The following is a 21,210-nucleotide window of genomic DNA, read 5'->3' on the forward strand; positions in this document are numbered from 1 at the left end:
ACTCAAAAACTGTACCTGGTACAGAGAAAACGCTTGCTGTCTTCAAACCGAACTAGACCCTATATTTCCGCAAGTTCTTCCAGTCCATCGCTTGGAGCGAGCGACAAATGTTTACAATACACAAATTTCTTCATTCGTGTATCGTGTTGCGTCTGTGCAGCAGACCAGAATTTATTCTACAATGACGAGAGATTGACCGTGTGCGAGGCTTTTTGTGACAAATGGTTCGCCGCCTGCGATGACGCAAAACTAACAGAATTCAAGGGAATGAAGATCAAAGGGCTGTTCAAATCTGGAAAAGAGTTTTGTCAAGCGAAGACGTTTTCCAGACACGAGTGGCTCTGGTTGCTTTAGTTACGATAAGAAAATCGAGAGTTCAGCTCTGGTGAATGTCCCAGCGTTGCGTGTTTTATGGTTTGCTGCAATTGCTGTTGTCCTGTATCTGAATGAAAGTTTATAAAGCACAGGATGAAAAGTAAGGTAAGCTTTATCTCTCTTCTAGAAATATTGATATTATGCTGGATCTGGACAAAAGATCGATGCATGTTTCAGTGGCGGATCTAGGGGAGGGGCCCGGACCCTTATTTTGGGTGAAAAAAGAGGAAATGACTGAAGGAAGAAAAGCCGGCAGAGCAAGTAAAACTAAACCGGGCTCTTCCCTTAGCTCAAAGTCTGGATCCGCCACTGTGTTTAAAATCTTTTAATCGGGTTTAATGTAATCCAATCAATCACAACCAACAGATGTGGCCCAGATGTGGCCTTTGAAACCGTTAAATAGTTTCTCTTTCTTGAGAGGTCCACTAAAACGATTGATATCAAGAAAAAGTGAACTGCTGTTTGACTGTGTGTTATTGAGAGACGCAGTAATGATAACTACCAAGTAATTGGTGAAGATTTAAATAATTATTCTCATCACAAATGAAGTTTTAATACATTTTCATTTCGCTTGAAGACTTGTGAATTTTAGATCTTGTGTAGTCGAAATGGAACAAAGAAGTATAGTTAAAGGTATCTAAATAAATGTTGTGGTGTGAGTGGTCAGGAGTGTTCCGTCATGATCAGATCTCCCTTAAAGGCAACTGCGAATTAGAAATAGATCTTAGTGTGCTGTTTTAGTGCTCCATGCACAGTCTACATGTACATGAACAATAAAACAGCACATGGCACATCAGTTCAACTTCTTCCTGCCAAAAGACGACAAGGCTAGTTCCTATGAGCACACCCTGCCTCTGTTCAGCCAAAAAGAACAATAGGAAAAAAAGACCCAACGGCACTCTTAAACAACAACAATAGCTGCTGTAACCTTTGCAATTCGTACCCATTGTTTTATTGTCCAATTTATACATGCTACGTATTTTAATTGTATATACATTTTTACTATTATTCCTTATTTGTAAATAATTTTAATTTTTTTTTTGTTGTGTCCCCAGTTAGTTATGAAAGCTAAATACATTGACACATGTACATTAATAAAGCTTTTACTTACTTTTACTACTTAGGCAGTGACGGCTATTTATTTTAGACAGCTTGTGGCCTCTGCGCACCTGATTATAGTGCACAGAAGCGTTGAGGTCAGTTTTCTGAAAAATTATGCAAATATGCATTGCGGACCTACTGTTTAATGAGTACCTCTTAGAGTGACAGAAACCAAGAGACCTTAGCTTAGCTGTTACATGGTAAATCTGTGCCAAAACAAGTTCAATTATCACAGACTCAAGGATACAAAGGCACTGTTTAGTATACATGTAGGTATGGTACAAGTTGCCTGGCTCATACTTGGCATCTAACATGTCAAACCTATCCAAATTTGTGGCAAGAACGATTTCTGCTATCACTCTTAGGGTTCTTCGTTCTCTACTGTTTGCTCGCTGAGTTTTTCAGGTTCTTTCGTTTAGAAAAAATATTGTGTAACTTCTATGGACCAGTACGCAAGGATATACTTGTTACGTAAAACATTGCACATTGTGTGACAATGTTCAAGCAAAGCGCTTGCATGTGATTTACAGGGTGGGAGTCAGTTTGCCTTCCTTCTGCAGTTCATAGTTAGATATCTAATAACTGAACTTTCTATTTACTAATTACATGTACAATATAGGTAGAAAGTGATCCTAAGGGACCAAGGTGGGAGAAATTCTTAGCTTGTCTGACCGAGCAAGGTTATTTCAAGGTAAACGTTTAACCCTCGTTAATACTTCTTCGCTTTTCTTGTAAGCTTTTCACTGAATGTGACCAGATTTATTTTCGAACTTTCCCTGGTTTTCGCTCTTTTTCTTTTAGCGGATTCATGTTTGGTTTGTATGTGACCTCGTTTTGTTTCTGTTCTTCTCTTTCAGAATGAAGTTGAAGGCTCAAGACTGCACCAAGATCTTCTTAAGAAGGCAAAGCATCAATTCAGCGAAACTTTTGCAGGTGAAAACAGGTTGGTGAACAACTTTCATATCGCTAAGCCACTCTTTACAGGCTGTTAAGTGTTATGTAGCAGTTCTGATTATTCCCTGAGTGTTCCGAATTTTGCAGTACGGAGCACTTTATGGAATCACTCTAAATACTTATGGTGAATTGTTTTTGGCAAATCTTTGTACAAAAGAAAATAGGGTGTTGTCAAGAAGATAACTTTTTTCCTTCCACGTCTTGAAGACAAGACCTCATAGGTAAACGCAAATACAGTCGAACCTCCCGTGAGCGTCCACCCAAAATGTCAAGCCTAGGTGTGGTCGCTTACGAGAGTTTAGACCATATTGAATCAAAATTTTGCCTCCTTAGAACATTGAAACTGCCGAGACCCCATACATCAATGCCGTTGCAATGTTTTATTCACGTGAAAAGTCAATTTCGAGAAAAAAAAATCCAGTTCTACCCACTGAGAAATTTCTGTCTCTTGTATTACCTAGGAATACGATAATGTTACAACACCTTATTATCCAATTTCCCCTCTATTATCTGTCAAGTGGTCGCTTACGGTAGGTTAAAAACAAATGAAAATTTCAAACCGCTTTTAGCTCTAAAAGTGGTTGCGGTCACTTACGAGAGGTGGTCGCTTACAAGAGGTTCCAAATATAGTGATTTGACTTGGAAACTTTTGGTATATTGGAAAAGTGGTCACTGAGAAGAGGTGGTTGCAACTGAAGTTCGTCTGTTTATGACCAACCCTAACCTTAGGAGCCTCGGTTTTTAACAGTTTATCGTCGGACATAAGAAATCTGAACTCTAGGCTTTTATTTAGGCAAAAGGCCCACGAACATTTTTATTTGCAATTCTTATTCGTAAGCTTTTATATGTTTTTCCCTTATACTTTTGCCTCTTTAAAATTTTAAAAATGTCTGTATTTTTACCTTTTTAATTTTTAAAATCTTGCAGGACCCTATGATAACAGTACTTTCAAGTACTCATGGGTTAATCCTGTTTAAAAATTCGTTTATTATTATTACTAAGGTATCTAAAACATGAAAATGCTGCGGCACATTCTTTTGGTAGTGACATATTTTAGGCAGTGATTCATCTACAACTTCATGCATGATGACGTATCGATGGCGAGGTGTGACAAGGGATCGTGACAACTGAAAAAGCACATGCTGATCTGAACTATGTTTGGACATAAAACGATACACATCAACCTCCCCTTTACCAGATCGCGAAAATCGAAAGATGTGTAAATTGTAGGACCAGAAATTTAACTTACAATTTCTGTACTGATACGCATTAAATGTCTCTAAGATGTTGACAGACTGTGTCGAGGACGCGTCCATCGCGATGTGTGAAAATGCTAAAGCTTTAGCTTAAATTCATTTTTGGATGAAAAGGAATAGATTACAGCATATATGAAATTAGCGTGTTCTACGGTTTTCGTTTGTTTTAATTATTCTACACGGCCAAGGAGGCGAAACTGCTAAGTTTAAAAATGTATCGCCCAGATTTACAAACTTTCACGTACTGCATGCATTAAGAACAAAAGCAAGAGTTGTGAAAGTCAGGCACAATCTCCTTCACATCGTTTTACAGGTAAATCAGAGCAAAACATAACCACTAACCTTTCTCACTCGAATACACGCGAAAAGGACGACGGCACGACGTCCTCGTGGTGTTCGTGGCGCAACGCACTCTGGTAAAAATTGGCGCAGTGCACTCTGGTTAAATGCAATGCATTCTGGTAAAAAGTGATGAATTCGAGAATTCGTGCTCCCTTCTATATATTCTTCTTAAATCCTGATTATGTTGCTGCTTGCTCGCTCCGCTCGCTCCGCAGCAATTATTAATTATTAACGCTTCAGTGCTTTAGTCTGGGCTTTCTTGCTTAAATAAAACATAATTCTGTTTGCTTCAAGTTGTTGTTTATGTAACTTCAAGTCTGACCCAGGACTGATTATTTTGACGATGCTGAAAGATGCTAAAATAGATGTGGAAAAGATGAAAGAAGAAAAACTACTCCCTGAAGATGGTAAGAAAAATTTCGTTTAGTATACTCTTAAATTTTTATTTTTCTCCTTACATTTAATGTACAATTTTATGTGATTAATAGGGAAACAAAAACTAAAAATAAAATAAGTCACGTTATTTAAGTGTCGAAGTGTCAAGCACTACTGTACTAATTGAAGACACCGAAACAAGCAAACAAATATTGTAAATTAAACAGAAACTTGTTTAAAAACCTAACTGGCGGGAAGCTGACCAGTTGGCTATTTACAAAGCGTGGAAGAGTTGAATCTGGGACCACCAACCACAAACCTATCCAGGGGCAGGGAGGAGGATTTGAACCTGGGACCATCCTGATTACAAACCCAGCGCCCTAACCACAAGGCCGCGCTGATTCCAAAACAAACAATTACAAACGTAAAGTATTTAAAAAAACCAATGTAATGTAATGTAAATCTTATTTAAAGTGGTCATGCACTTAGCTATACAATCACTAAGCTTAGCTAGTTTACAGGCATGCCACTGAAACCGAAGGAAACAAATATTTCAAATAAACGTAACATAGTTAAAAATCCCGCCAACTGAGAGGAGGCAGACCAGTTGGCTATCTACAAAGCGTGACCGAGGATTGAACTCGGGACTACCGAGAAACAAGTCCCGCTTGTGGCAGGACGGAGGCCTGGAAGCCGGGACCTCCTGATTACAACACCAGCGCCCTTAACCACTCGGCCGCGCTGCCAAGTAGAAGCACCAAACAACTTTTATAAGTAACATAACAAACCATGGTTAAAACAGGGGAATGGTTATGAAGCCCAACAGAGTTCTTTGTTACATAATTTTGTTCGCTTCTCTGGTTTTAACCAAGCATAAAGCACAATAATAAAAAGGTTTCGGTGACGATATGAATGCGTAGTGTATTTGCAGAAAACAAAAGATTGTGCTCAGTCGTGTACCTTGCGACAAAAATCTTGGAAACTTTGCTCCTTTGAAGTTTGCTAGGCTTCCTATCCTTTGTTACTTATGAACAAACACGTGAAATACCATGTTTTATCATTATTTCAAATTGAACTTCTATTACCGTTCATTAGAGCTCCCCTTAATTTTCTCCATACATTTCCTGTAGAAAAATTAGAAACCACTGAACATACATATTAAGGTAGCGTTCGCTTAGTCATCGGTTTCCTTCTTCTTATGAACAGAATACCTGAAGTTTTATTGTGTTTTGGCCAGTAACGTTTTCGCGACGTTGCAATCCAGTGTTGACGTTCATCTGATGATGGCGGAACTCAGTTTTCAAGTTTTCTTCACCTTGTTATGTTTAGAAGTTTAAACAAGCCATATTGTCATTTACACTTGAATGAAATGTTTCAGACGAGAAGGCCTATCCAGGTGAAATTCACGTTTTTCAGACATCAATTAAGTAAAATGTTTTCTGCTGCACTGTACTAAGGTTTTGTTCGACTGTTTTTCTAACTTCAAGTAAAAGGCATTTTACAAGTCTGATTTGAGAATTTGTTAAGGCGATCGTGTACAATCGGTAAAAGGTATTTGGTACTCCATAACGCTACTAAAGCAGCAGTTATTGTTGCTCCTAAAATGTGTCTTTTCCATCGTATTCGCCAAACAGCCATGACAGCTATATTCTGATAGCGAGTCTCGATCGCTAGAGAGACGCTGGTGAAAAACCACTCGATCACTAGTTGAACTGAAGTTGTGATAGCAAAAGACTGTAGCAGTTCTAAAACAGAATCGTCTTTTGAGTAAATAAACTGATACAAGTACAATAATCCGTTAACAGACACTATAGCAGTTGATTCATACAACATGCTCATGATAACGATATCAGCCATTAGTCTCTCACGGCGAGGAGTACGAAAACCTCCCCAAGGAGCTGTTGTTCTTTTGCAGATCACATGACAAATGTGATCAATCACAACCATAGTACTTCGTTCTAAGACTTCTGCAGCGCCGTGAATTATTCCAAGAACAGCAATAGATTGCAAACTACCAAGATCCGCTTGTAAAACTCGAAACATAACCGCTGAGCAACAATACAGCGGTGTTAGTAAGACATAGGAATATCCCGGATGAATACATTTCGAGCATAACTGCTGAACACAAACTCGCGATATTACTTTGAGAAGGACTCCAATGAGAGGAGAGAAAAGTGCGATTAGAAGTTTACCATCCTTGCCTTGTTTGTTATACACTGGGTAAATCATTTTACCCACAGCAATGGCAAGAATTAAACAAGAAATGAGGGCAACTGTCATTTGAAAGAAAAACTTGACGTGACTTCTTGTTGTTCGTCGTATACAAAAGTGATTCGTTACAAAATAAACTTGTAAACATAGACTTGCAACAGCAATAACGTTGCTTGGAATCAGTTGTAGAGAAGATGGCTTGGAATGAGATATTCCTAAGGCTTGTAGAGCTATGATATAAAATGCTTGCAAAGAAGATCCAAAACAGGAAACCGACATTAATTTCCTTTTCACGCCCATGAACTGATATGGACGAAAAAGAAATAGCACAATGATAATGGACGAAAAGTGTAAAATAGAATAACTGATCACAGTCGAAACTGATCTCATCCATTGTACATTTAATGGAATGGACTTCGTTGGATGAAATTCACAGTTGTTTATAGTTTTATTGCACAAATATAAGATCAACATATCTACTGAGCCTATGATGATGGCCGTTAGTAGTGAAATCAAAGCTCCAATGTACATTGATTTACAAACTGTACGGAGAGCGGATGGTCTGAGTCGCTTCCAAGCCATTGCTCTATTTTCATCTTGTTGATCTTCCTGTGTTTCTTCGTTTTCCTCTGTTGAACACGCGTTTATAACCCTTATATCTGGGTGGTTTGTCCCTAGATAGTCCGAGCTTGTGGCTTCTCTGTCGCTGTACTCCTGATAGATAAGCTCGTCAACAGGATGATAATACCATTCTCGAGCTGTGCTTTGTAGAGGATCGTAGCCAAAAGACTGTGCCGTGTATTCAGGTTCTTGTGGGTTGTAGTGCTCTGTGACTCCTCGTGTAAAACTGAACACGATATGACCAAACACCTCCATCAGTGTACTGCTACTCATTATTGCTTGGAGACCTAAACGAATAGTTTGAGGTTTCCTCAAGAAATATCAAACTGTGATATTAACGATGAGTTCCAGCTTTTAACAACGTCTTGTGTTGTATGGCATTATCTGCTCCAGAAAGGTGTTTTTAATTGGTTTTAACACGGAAATAAAGATCCTGCTTACGAACCTTGAAATGTTGATTTCCGCTTTGTTTCTAACCAAGCCCTAGTCTTGCGATACATATGTAGGCGAGAAATATTTTTTTACAATCCAGCAAACGTTTGAGCGGTTTTTTGTTCCTGAATATCGCCTTATGAACGGAAACTAAAGCGGTGTACTATGTTAGGAGTCTGCACGACACAAAAAACGACTGCGAAGGAGACTAAGGCATAAGATGGTAACATAGTTTCGAAAGGAATTTGGACTCAATAATTATGGGTTGCTGACCAATCGTGGGGCCGAGATGGCTGGATAACGGCCAAGATCTGTTTTTTTCTTGTTTATGGATCGAGACGCCTTCGACGTTATTAAATACTGAATATCGAGCTGCCATGAAGGGACACACTTCCTTAATAAAAGATTTATTAGATAGCATGAAGAACAGCATTTTCTTGCGGTACACAGCGGGTAATTCAGTGCGCACAAGATGGTGTCATCTGTCTGCTTGGTTAGCCAATCACTGCGCCGGATTTGGTTCTTTTTACCTCGGTGCTCGTGGAGCCAGCCATTTAAAAATGTTTTTTTTACCTCCATCAGGGTATTGCTTCTTACTTCTGTCGATAAACCAACTAGGATTGTTTCTCTTCGCGAACCCCGTACTCACTTCCTAAAGTTCTAGGGAAGAACAAAACGAAACAACGGGAGCTTTGCTTTGCACATATCAAGCAAAAAAGAATCATGCCTAAAGGTGTAATTGGCTTTATAGGTTTTGTGTAAAAAGTGAAAGGATATTACGCAGAAATAAGTAACGGCGAAAAGCTAATGGAAAAAAAAGCCGGAAGTTAAATAATGGTAATACGACTGAGTAGAGTTCAACTCGGTCTGGTATCATAAGAGTGATAACAAAATCAGATGACCGCGCAGCGGGAGTCCGATTTGTTCATCACGAGTATGATTACAGACCGAATTGGACGACACGAAGTCTCATTACCAATTAATCACAAAAATTACAATTTCCGAGAAAAGAAGAATAGCCAAGTTATGAAAGAAAGGGAAAATTTGCATCAAAATACCTACAAAGGAGAAGTAAACATTCTAAGACCACCGCGCCTCCTACTGGCAATTAGGCGTCAAAACCACAAAAGCAAGCGCGCGCGCACGTACGCACGTAACTACAACTTTGAATGTGATTGGTTGATTTTAAGTACAACTTTGAATGTGATTGGCTCATTGAACTGTCCGATAACAAACTGTCCAATAACAAACTAATCGATAACAACTTGGCTAGTGAATTAGTGGAAAATAGGAGTTTTTTAACCATCAAAATCGAGGAAATTGTAATTTTTATGATTAAACGATATATTTAAACACTTCTTTGATTTGTATTTTTTTTTAATTGCGCTCCGCATAATTACTTACATTACTTAGAATGCAGGTCTCTTACTCCACTGGCATTCAGTACAATACTCTACTTACAGACGAATACTTACTTACTATATGGGCTACTTACACTGCTAACAATACAATACTCTCCTTACATTTAAATACTTCTATTACTTGCAAAAAATACAATTACTGAATTACTCTATATTGAGGAAGTTATAACGTAATATAATAGGGTCAGATTTCTTATCTAATATTCCAAGTATGATAGTTTTATATTCAAGCGTCCTTTGTTTTTTATTTATTCTTAACCAGTAGTTTTCTAAGTAATATCAAAAAGATAAAGAATAAGCACAGTGACAGGGGAGACCTGACAGAACCTGCAAAACTCATTTTGAATCACACCTATTAGCGCTAATCGGGAATTCAAACACAGGATACCATCAATCACTTTGCAAATGTTTCACTACCAACTGATGTTCTCGATGTGAACACTTTGCTAGCATCGTCCTAGGTAGACTAAAATCTGATATTAGTTTGGACAAACCCTGGACTGTGTTCTTTTTACTGGATTAATAAGGTGTAAAATCTTTATTTTTGCTGGAGGGAGGATCAAAGTATTTGTTGACAAATTTGAACTTTATTGTTCTGAAACATTTTTATCGACATTTGTGAGATTTCGTTTACGTTTTGGCACTGAGCATCAAACTCCAGACCTGGTTATGAAGAAACATTACCTTGCTATTTTAAGTGTTTTTGAAGCATTTTTGTATGCGAAAAAGGAAATTTAGCTTCAAGCGACTGGAAGTATTTCTGTTCCCCCTCCCCCTACCTCTGGATGGGAAACTAGTCCATCGTTCGATCACCCTCCAGCATGAAATTCGCCGGTACCTATTTAAACACCTGAGTGGAGAAAGGCACTTTAACAGTAGTGTCTTGCCCAAGAACACAACATTAAGACCCCGGCAAGGGCTAGAACCCAGACCGCTGGATTCAGAGTCCAGCGCACTCACCACTGGGTCACCGCGCGTCCCAGATTTGCTCGGAAAAGAAAAATAACATTTATTGCGATTTTAAACTAACCCACACTGTTGTGGTTGTTTTGTATTTGTCATTACATTGTTTTAGAGCCTTGATGTTCAGTTGATGATGGCGGAATTTAGTATTTCTTTCTTTGCCTTGTTATGTCTATAAAACGTTTCATCGGGGAAGGGCTCCCCGTATTTAAGGCAGGCAATTTTTAAAACGTAAAATTAATTTGGGCATCATTCAAGTGGTCAGATGAAATTCACATGTTTCAGATAAGAATTAACTCAAATGTATTGTATTGTATTGTATTGTATTGTATTGTATTATGCTGCGCTGTACTGAGGTTTGTTCGAGCGTTTTGCTAACTTCAAGTAAAAGGCATTTTACAAGTCTGATTTGAGAACTTGGTAAAGCGATCGTGTACAATTGGTAGAAGGTATTTGGTACTCCATAACGCTACTATAGCAGCAGTTGTTGTTGCTATTAAAAAGTGTCTTTTCCATCGTGTTCGCCAAACAGCCATGACAGCTATATTCTGATAGCGAGTCTCGATTGCCAGAGAGACGCTGGTGAAAAACCACTCGATCACTAGTTGAACTGAAGTAATGTTGTGATAGCAAAAGACTGTAGCAGTTCTAAAAGGGAATCGTCTTTTAAGTGTATATATTGATACAGGTACAATAATCCGTTAACAGACACTATAGCAGTTGATTCATACAGCATGCTCATGATAGCGATGTCAGCCATTAGTCTCTCACGGCGAGGAGTACGAAAACCTCCCCAAGGAGCTGTTGTTCTTTTGCAAATCACGACACAAATGTGATCAATGAAAACCATGGTACTTCGTTCTATGACTTCTGCCGCACCGTGAATTATTCCAAGAACAGCAATAGATTGTAAACTGCCAAGATCCGCTTGTAAAACTCGAAAAAGAACCGCCGAGCAACTATACAGCGGTGTTAGTAAGACGTAGGAATATCCCGGATGAATACATTTCGAGCATAACCACTGAACACAAACTCGCGATATTACTTTGAGAAGGACTCCAATGAGAGGAGAGAAGAGAGCGATAAGAAGTTTACCATCTTTGCCATGTTTTTTATACGCTGGGTAAATAATTTGAGCCACAGAAACTGCAAGAATTACAAGAGAAATGGGGGAAGCTGTCATTTGAAAAAAAAACTTGACGTGAGTTCTCCTTGGCCGCCATATACAGAAGTGATTCGTAACAAAATAAACTTGCAAACATAGACTAATGACAATGATAACGTTGTCTGGAATAAGTTGTAAAGAAGATGGCTTAGAGTGAGATATTCGCAGGGCTTGTAGAGTTATGATATAAAATGTTTCCAAACAATATCCAAAGCAGCAAACCAAGAAGACTTTCCTTTTCACCCCCATTAACTGATATGGACGAAAAAGAAATAGCATGGTCACAAAGGACGAAAAGTGTAAAATAGAGTAACTTATCACAAGAGAAATTGATTTCATCCATTGTACAATTAATGGAATGGACTTCTTTGGATGAAATTCACAGTTGTTGATAGTCTTATTACATAAGTATGAGATCAACAGGTATACTGAACCGATGATGATGGCCGTTAGTAGTGAAATCAAAGCTCCAATGTACATTGATTTACAAACCGTTCGGAGAGCGGATGGTCTGAGTCGCTTCCAAGCCATTGCTCTATTTTCATCTTGTTGATCTTCCTGTGTTTCTTCGTTTTCCTCTGGTGAGCACGCGTTTAGAACCCTTATATCTGGGTGGTTAGACGCTAGATAGTCCAAGCTTGTGGCTTCTCTGTCGCTGTATTCTTGATAAATAAGTTCGTCAACAGGATGATAATACCATTCTCGAGCTGTGCTTTGTAGAGGATCGTAGCCAAAAGACTCTGTCGTGTATTCAGGTTCTTGTGGGTTGTAGTGCTCTGTGACTCCTCGTGTAAAACTGAACACGATATGACCAAACACCTCTATCACCTCTACTTCTACTCATTATTGCTTGGAGATTGAAACAAATAGTTTTGGGTTTCCTGAAAAAAAAAAAAACTAAACTGTGATGTTAACGATGAGTTCCAGAGTTTATGAACGTGTGGTGTTTGGTATTGGGTGCTGCAAAAAGGTCTTTTTCATCAATTGTAACACGAGAATTTAGATCTTCTTGTTTACGAACCTTGGAATATTAACTTCAACTTTGTTTCGAACCAAACATGAGTCTTGCGTTAGAAATCTAGGTGAGAAATATTGCACTATCCAGGAAACGTTTGAGCACGGTTTTTTTTGAGGCGATAGCGACTTGTAAACGCTAGCTAAGGCCGTCTGTTATTTTAGGAGTCTGCACGAGCTAAGTGATCAACGACTGCGAAAGAGACTAACTTTTAGCAAGAACGCAATTTCTTCTTAAAACTGATAACATAGTTTCGAGGGGAATTTGTAATCAATAAATGTGGGTTTTTGACCAAGCGCGACGTCAAGATGGCTGGATATTGGTCAGGCTCTTTTTTTCGTGTTTAAGGAGCAAGACGCAGTTGATGTCCTTAAACACGTTAAAAATGATCATGGTTAATATCCAGCCATCTTGACCGTAAAAGTTTTGTCAATAATGCATTTATTGCTTTATTGCTTGGCTTAAAGAACACATATTTCTTGGGTATCGCAGCAGCTAATCTCGAGCCGTCAAGATAGCCTTATCTTACCCACTTGGTTAGCCAATCACAGCGCAGGCTTTGGTTTTTCCTACGCGCTCTCGGACCTAGCCATGTAATAATGCTTTTTATTTCCTCTCTCAGAGTGCTGCTACTTATTTGTGTTGATAAATCATGAATACAGTCTTTGCTCACGTTTAGCTCACCATCTACCTGTAGACCATCTCCGAAACCAATTATCCAGTCACGTGCGTACACTAACGTTTCTGCTCTGTCTCAAGATGTGAAAGGGAAGCCGAAAAATCATTTGATGATGTCAGAATAACTAAATAAGCTTAATTATCCGTTAATTTGTTACGTTTTCACTTTCTACAGGTGCAAAGAAATGTTCTAGCAATCGTAGTTCATGTATAGCTCTGTTATTGGTCATGTGATAGGGACTCGCTGTCAGCGCGTTTGAAAGAAAGCAAAGGTGGGAGAATTTCACTTTCCAACAGTCTTTTACTGCTACAAGTTTTAACTTTCCAAGATTTATCATAATCTAAATTCTCCTGACAACATCAATATATTGTCAAGCGGGCACGTAATCATAAGCTGCGATAACGTCTTGATTAATCACTTAATTCTCAGAAATAATGTTACAAGAAATATATGGCTATCAGTAAGGAAAATCGATGTTTTGATATTGGGCAGGTTAATGGGCTCTAAACTGAATCAACGAAACTGCTGCCACTCGGGTGTTCTGCGGCATTTTGTAATAACTACGCATTTTGTAATACCTTACGCATTTTGTAATAAAAGTTGCAGCATTTTGTAATTGCCTGCAGTATTTTTTATTAAATGCAAACGACGCATTTTGTAATAAGTGTTGCAGCATTTTGTAATGAACGTTAGTCTACGCAATTTGTAATAACGTGGTGACGCAAATTGTAATAAGTCTCTTCACACGATAATTTCACCAAGCATACAGATTGGCTGGATTCCCTTCAACACTGGTTTAATATAGTTTGTCAAGTGCTCTTTTTTAGCAGATATTGGGAGCTAAACAACCCACATACTTCTATGTAAATCTATATTTTCAATAAGCATGTGGTATAATTTTAGTCTGAGAGGTGTATAAATTTTGGAAAATAAAATTCTCAATTCCTTAAAAATTTCCTAAATCTTCATAATGGAGAATGGAATACCACCAGGTGAAATAGTTCCACCCATTGTCACGCAAATGTTGACGTTTTATTACTTTCTTTTTCGTGAACCTAACTTGATTCCAAGACTCGGACAAAAGTGAGAAAAAAGAACTTATCTAAAAAATCGCGTGCATCTACTGTACAAATACCCATGCAGATACTGTACTCATATTCAGTTTAAAAAATCCTGCAATAATATAATAACTGATTTTCCATCAGGTTTGGTGTTGAAGGGAATCCAGCCAATCTGTATGCTTGGTGAAATTATCGTGTGAAGAGACTTATTACAATTTGCATCACCACGTTATTACAAATTGCGTAGACTGACGTTTATTACAAAATGCTGCAGCTCTTATTACAAAATGCGTCGTTTGCATTTAATACAAAATACTGCAGGTAATTACAAAATGCTGCAACTTTTATTACAAAATGCGTAAGGTATTACAAAATGCGTAGTTATTACAAAATGCCGCAGAACACTCGGGCTTTTTTTCTTAGGATTGTTTACCCTCTCGAGCCCCGTATTCACTGGAACCCTGCTTTGCACATAGCAAGTTAAACAGGATCGAACTAAAAGGCATAGTTGGCACGCTAGAGGTTGTGTACTTATGTGTTAAAAGTGAAAGAGTATTACGCATAAATGAATAAAGGGGAAAAAGTAAGGAAAGAAAAGCAATAATATGGAGAAACTTTTGTTTAAATACATTTAATTAATTTTAACTTGAAAACAGATTATTACCCAGACAGTGTGGCCTGGGTTTAAATTTCGGCTCCGTTTTTTTCGCCTGTTTTTTCCACTTTCAGTCACAAATCGCCGTCTGGGCGTTAAAGCGCATGCGTCACCTGCGCATGCGTAAAGCTCATGGAATCTACAGAAGTTGTCGTCGTGAAAAGTTAGCACGGATTCCTTGATTTCTAGGGCGATGAAATCACATACAAACGAACACACCGTTCGAGGTAGACGAACACTAAAGGACGTTAAGCGTTTTCGGAACGGGTCGGTCTGCAAGCCTTACGAGAGATCAATTTACGAGCGAACATTTTGAGTGAATTTATCAAGAATCATGTTATACTAAAGGAGCCATCAACCAGGGCTCTCAACTCTTCAACTTGATAAAAAGCATCTTCAGAGGCGTCATCGTATTTTTAGACGTGATCGTGAACCAAGCAGAATCCCAGCACGAACTCAAGAACGTGTGAGCAACAAGAGCAGAAAGGTTAGAGGATTTGTTTACGAATGCATCTCTTCGAGTACAACTAAGTAAAACGCTCTGAGAAACTTCGTAAATTATAATAAAGATAAATCTCGAACTAAACGATATTCTCTCGTTATTTTCTTGTAACAGCGTTATGTGTCTTTACAAGAGTGAATTGAAGCTGAATGAAACTAATGTATGTTGACCCTAGCAAAACAGTTCTTTGCTTGCACTCTCACGCAATCCTGACACAATAAAAAAATTATTCAAAAACCAGTTAGTGGATAAAATCAAGAAATTGTGATGTTATAGGAGATAAATAAAGACGACACTCCTCTAATTTTTAAATCTGTGCGTTTTCCCAAGCTCAGATATTCGTCGAAATATTTTGCACAAATTTACAGAGACCAGTATGGAGCCGCCATGTTGGTGATGACTTTCCTTTTCACGCCCATGAACTGATATGGACGAAAAAGAAATAGCACAATGACAACGGACGAAAAGTGTAAAATAGAATAACTGATCACAGTCGAAATTGATCTCATCCATTGTACATTTAATGGACTGGACTTCTTTGGATGAAATTCACAGTTGTTTATAGTTTTATTGCACAAATATAAGATCAACATATCTACTGAGCCTATGGTGATGGCCGTTAGTAGTGAAATCAAAGCTCCAATGTACATTGATTTACAAACCGTTCGGAGAGCGGATGGTCTGAGTCGCTTCCAAGCCATTGCTCTATCTTCATCTTGCTGATCTTCCTGTGTTTCTTCGTTTTCCTCTGTTGAACACGCGTTTATAACCGTTATATCTGGGTGATTGGTCGCTAGATAGTCCGAGCTTGTGGCTTCTCTATCGCTGTACTCCTGATAAATAAGCTCATCAACAGGATGATAATACCATTCTCGACCTGTGCTTTGTAGAAGATCGTAGCCAAAAGACTGTGCCGTGTATTCAGGTTCTTGTGGGTTGTAGTGCTCTGTGACTCCTCGTGTAAAACTGAACACGATATGACCAAACACCTCTATCAGTGTACTGTTACTCGTCATTGCTTGGAGACGTAAGAATGGCTGACTGTAAGGATCGAGAAACGCCGGTCAACGACCCATTTGGCAACTCGCTCATATTTTGCCCAAAGATACCCTTAGGTGAGACATAAACGTGTGGTACATTTTTGTAAATTTGTCATTCGCGAAACCAACATAGAACTTGGCCAGCTACCTTCATCAAGAACAAAAATAAGCGAATGGAAACCTTTTTCGTCAATAAGGATACTTGTAATCTGTTTCTTTTTTCCTTTTAGATTGACCACATGATTAATTTTTGCAAACATTTGCAGTTAAATCAAAATAGACGCTGCTTTTGGTACATTTTAATGTTATGCAAATTTATTTCGATCACCGGCACGTGCATATCGCCCGAAACTGATTTTCCCTCCGCCTACTGTATGTTTCTTTTTGAAGGTTACAACTGTAGCACACATTATTCGTTCAACATCGGCAGTTTTAACTTTTGTGGAACACCCATGGCCACAGCCGAGCTTGTCTTTAAGTAAAAATAAAAATTTTGAAACGTGAAGTTTGAGTAAACAATCGGTTACAGTTGCATCCATCATGTTTGGCGTAAATATTCGAAAATTTCATGTAAACAGGTACACTTTACTTTAAAAACAACCGTCTCATCGCAGCATTTCTTGAAATCCTGGTCTGAGACCAGGTAATGCCGATAACAAAGCGCGAGCAGTTGACGAAACGTCATGATCAACTGTCGAAACGTTGTACTTGTGGAATAAGCAAGATGATTCAAGCTTTGTATTTCTTACCCGTGTGCTTGCAATTCTTATGGATACAATTGCACCTGTCTGTTACCACCAGATTTATAAATGAATCGTTTGTTTCTTTAGCTAATATAGTACATACCTCTGAATAAAACACATACTGTGACATCACTTTTCTTGGGGTGTTCCAACAGTCGTCCGCGGCCACTTACAAAACGTAAGCAGCAAGACTGATAGGGGTGGCGAATGGTACACAGAAAATCGTGGATCTCGGAAATTTTTGACCTGATCTCGAAATCTCGGAAGCTTTTCTGACGAGTCACAAAGTCTCGTTTTTCATGTGTTTCTTTCGGTCTCGCAGTCTCGAATTTTTTTCGCAGGGTCTCGGAGTCTCGGATTTGCTTTTTTAGCAGAGGTTCTCCGGGGAGGTATCGCGTTGGGCGAGCAGAGTCAGTGTTGCTGAGATTAAGCATGGCGTTTACACAAACGGCGGCAAATACGGAACTTTTACTTTTCTTTACCTTTGCTTCTCTTATTTTACTCACTCAGCCCGCGCGCATACTCATTTGATCAGGTTTTCGCTGACAATAACCATGAGCACGCTTTGATGTTGAAATCGCACGAAAACATGGTCGGTGGACTGTGTTTTTAGCCAGTTAAGTCAAAGAATTCAAGTAACTCGATTTAGATTCTATAAGTGGTTAGCATAAGGACGTGCGATTGTAGTCTGGAATATACCGGCGTGTCTCAGACGGTGTATTCTTAGCTATTTTAGAATACCGTTTCGCAAAACAAACACAATATTTTACTGTAATGGTCTTTGCAATAAAGGAGCACTATGTCACCTGGAGAACTTCTGGAGGTCGCAGAAAATACAAATGTAGATATAACCTCTAAATAAGACGTCTTAAAGAAAACGACGAACTGCATGCTTACTTTAATTTACTTTACTTACCTTACGTAGTGTTCTCACGATGTGTTTGGTAATCCAACGTTTTGTTCTCCTCGTCCTTTGTGGTAAGTTTCTTCACATTCGTGAGTCGTGCGCCGTGTCGCCTTCTAGAGCAAGCTAAACACTTTACTTTCACAGCAGTTGACCTGCACCTCTTTAGAACCTCTATTTTGATTCATTCTTGTTAATCTGCAACTCTTTTGTTCTTTGGGCTAGGGGTATTGTTTGTGTTGTTAACCTGTTGTCAATTTTTGTATTGTTTCGTTTGGCCAATTATAAAGAACCTTGTAAACGGTGCAGATCGCCCCTTTCCCAGTGCCTCTGTCTACCCAGGAGTATAAATGGGTGCCTGCCAGAACTTTACAAAATGCTCAGTAGGGGTTAACATGCGTCGAACTCCTCGTCCTTACATGTTCAGCCACTTGACACGTGAAGTACTTTACTTTTATACCACATTTTACATACGGCGAGCTTCCCTCAGCACATAGACCTGTCGGTTGAACAAACGATGCAGTTTTTTCGCAGCCATCTGCTTATTTTCAGTGGTGCTGCCTGCTCGTCTACAAGAGCTTACAAACACTAGTCAAACTTGTTCCAGTATTGAGCCTAGGTTTTTATCCATTTCGCGGTCGAAATTATCGTTTTACTAGGTTACTCACACAGGTGGCCTGTGCTAGAAAATAATTTGTCGGCGAATTTGTTCATGCCATGACAGCCGGTCACTATGATGCTTCATTAGTCTTTCATTGCGCGGTTAAAATACAAGCTAATACAGTTTTAGAGTAAAAGCCTTTCAAACACACAAGCAAATGCATATGTAGACCTCCTTAATCGATGCTTACAAATAGCAAGAGCTAGTCAAGATACATCTTTTTTTCTGGAGACACGAGAATAATAAGCCCGGGCGTCTTCATGAATAATCATGTATGAATAATTACAAAGTTAACGATTTACTTACATTTGCGTTTTCGCCGTTTCTTTTCCTCCACTCTCTCCTCGTCCATAACGTGTTATATCAACCAGTACGGAAGGTCAAACAATATTTAGTAGCTGAAGTTAGATTGCGTAGTAAGCTCGAGAGACTAACGGATGATCGCCGATGAGAAGCTATGAGATGTTTGAAGCTAGCTGACCGGAAGTTGATGACACCGCATGACCTCGAAAGTAGCTGAAAGTCGGGTCGTGATAGGCCGTAAAAAGGTCGAAATGTTAATACATAACTAAATAGTTGACGTTTATCTGTGACTGCTATTTTGGTAAATTTTCGCGACACGTTAATTTCGCGATTTTGAGGTTCGCATATTTCGCGACACCTTAATTTCGCGATTTTGCGAAAATTTTTCATTTTGACTCACTTTAATTTCGCGTTGAGTGAGACACTTATTTCTTTGTCAATGTTATTTAACATGTCCCTGAATTTGATCAAACAACTTAATCAACAATGTCCAAATAAACAAAAACGCAACTGATTAAGTAAACAGTAAAAAGAAAGATGTTCTCACAGTGTCTACAAGGCACGGTTTGTAGTTCATACTTGAATATTCAAGTCACGTTTTTAGTGGTCAGTTGACCTCATTATCCATGTACATTAAAAATTCCTTTCTGCAGACTCCAAAGAGAAAATGTTGCCGTTTAGTTTCACGACTAATGCTGTTTAACTGTTTGCGTAAATGTCTTGAAACGGATCAACAGGCGGTAGCACTTCTTTTCCAGGGGCGACAGTAAGAATGGAGGCCTCTAACAAGAACGTTGAAGCAATTGAAAGGTTTAAGCAACTAGTGGAACAGCACTACAAGGAGCCAGTAAATGGACAGTTTGAGGATTGTACAAAAGAGGTGCTACCTGGAGTGGAGGTGGAAAGAAGTAGTGATGAAGAGGACCAGAACATTACCACAGAATAGTTCAAAATGATTGTTATAAACGTGTGTAGTGGTAATAAAGTCGCAATTTAATTATTGATTTAATGTGAGTCACTTAATTTTCGCGTCATGTTAATTTCGCGACATTTAATTTTCGTGTCACTTAAATTTCGCGATTTTTTTTAAATCGCGAAATTCGCGAAATTAGCGTGTCGCGAAAGTTTCATGTAATAAGGTAAACTACGAGTTATTGATTGTATAATGGTTTTGACCAGTTCCCTAAATGAGATGCAGTTTCAAGCGACCAAGAGCCCACGAATCTCACGTCTCGGGCTCAGAGTTTTGCATAATTAAGGTCTCGGGCTCGGATTTTCCGAGAACGTTTAGGTCTCGGTCTCGAATTTTTAAACAACGGTCTCGGCGTCTCGGTAAGTCTCGGATTTTACCATTCGCCACCCCTACTGATAAAACCACAGAGGCTTCTTCGTCAATCGCACTACGCTGTCCAGATTTCTTTCTTACAAAGTTTCCAGACTTCGGTTTTTTTTTTTAAATTCCAAGACTTCGCCGTTCTGTTGGCCAGTCCGAGTAATTGTCATGGTGTTAGCTGAGTAAGTTCTTGACTTTGTTTGGTGGTTCCAGTTCAGACCATATGGCAAATGTGGATTGCGTGACAAACGGCCACTTGCAAAGTGTCCAAAGTGGATGAAGATGGCGGCGAGTGAAACCGTTTGCTCGTGCAAATAACGTGGTTCGCACTGTCAGCCTAAATAAACACTTTTGAACGAAACTGAAGGATGTAGGGGGAAGGGGGTGTTGTTTAATTCTGCAAGAGGACAGAACTCGACGAACTGACAGAGCCGTGCGCGGGTCCTGCTATCATGGCATGTCTACGTAGAGTAATAGAAAGTATTACCGCGTTCACAAAAGTTGTGCAAACACCTTTCCTCTTTACCTTTAAAATACATGTTTGTCGCTCGTACTTTTTGAATAGAAATGCACCGGTGATAGGGCTGGAATACAAAAAGGACAAAGGAGGCCTAGAGGGCATCAGATCTGAGATACGCGGTGTGAGTTTACATACGTATTCACTCCTGTTGCTCTCTGCTAAATTATATAGACAATAATATGGGCGCTTTCCAAAAATCGGACACTCAGAAGAGCTAAAATTTTCCTATATTTTACCTTGAGAATTCACAATTATTGACCTAGCGAACTTCCCATCAATAATTAGGCGGTATAAAATAGTTAGGCATTATGTATTGTAGCCTTATTTTGCGCATTTCAGAGGCAAAAATAAGAGCGAATGTATGGACTGTCTACCGGGACAAAAAATACTGTGTCTGTTGTAGAGAGATGAGTTCACTGTGGAGAGGTGACCGTTAGTGGACGTTCGACTGTATAGTTTATATAGGTTTAAAAAAGAACCGGTAACAGGAGTGAATATGTACGTAAATTCTCAACACGTACCCATTTAAGACTAGTGCCTCCTAGGCCTTCTTTTTCCATCCCAGTCATGTCCCTGGT

The 21,210-nt window shown here is 39.0% G+C and overlaps 1 protein-coding gene, 1 long non-coding RNA gene and 1 pseudogene across 2 annotated transcripts; 1 reads left to right on the plus strand and 2 right to left on the minus strand.

Annotated features, from left to right (window-relative positions):
- The first annotated feature begins 7 nt into the window (after positions 1-7).
- Positions 8-19,783, plus strand: LOC149112123 (uncharacterized). Its single transcript, XR_016207282.1, has 5 exons — positions 8-1,571; positions 2,096-2,167; positions 2,334-2,419; positions 4,323-4,435; positions 19,538-19,783. It is a non-coding gene; the product is annotated as an uncharacterized LOC149112123 (long non-coding RNA).
- Positions 4,434-8,218, minus strand: LOC149112124 (uncharacterized). The gene has a single exon (XM_089289861.1). The coding sequence runs from the start codon at positions 7,506-7,508 to the stop codon at positions 5,886-5,888; it is 1,623 nt and encodes a 540-aa protein (XP_089145987.1). The 5' UTR covers positions 7,509-8,218; the 3' UTR covers positions 4,434-5,885.
- LOC110063848 (uncharacterized) lies at positions 10,432-16,212 on the minus strand (annotated as a pseudogene).
- Positions 19,784-21,210: the final 1,427 nt, after the last annotated feature.

This window comes from Orbicella faveolata, unplaced genomic scaffold (genome assembly GCF_042242905.1).
Source record: "Orbicella faveolata isolate gen_17 unplaced genomic scaffold, um_ofav_v1 contig_2, whole genome shotgun sequence".
Lineage (NCBI taxonomy): Eukaryota > Metazoa > Cnidaria > Anthozoa > Scleractinia > Merulinidae > Orbicella > Orbicella faveolata.

What these genes read in the sequence shown, in the direction of transcription:
- LOC149112124 (XM_089289861.1), bottom strand. Translation starts at nt 7,508, where the DNA reads ATGAGTAGCAGTACACTGATGGAGGTGTTTGGTCATATCGTGTTCAGT.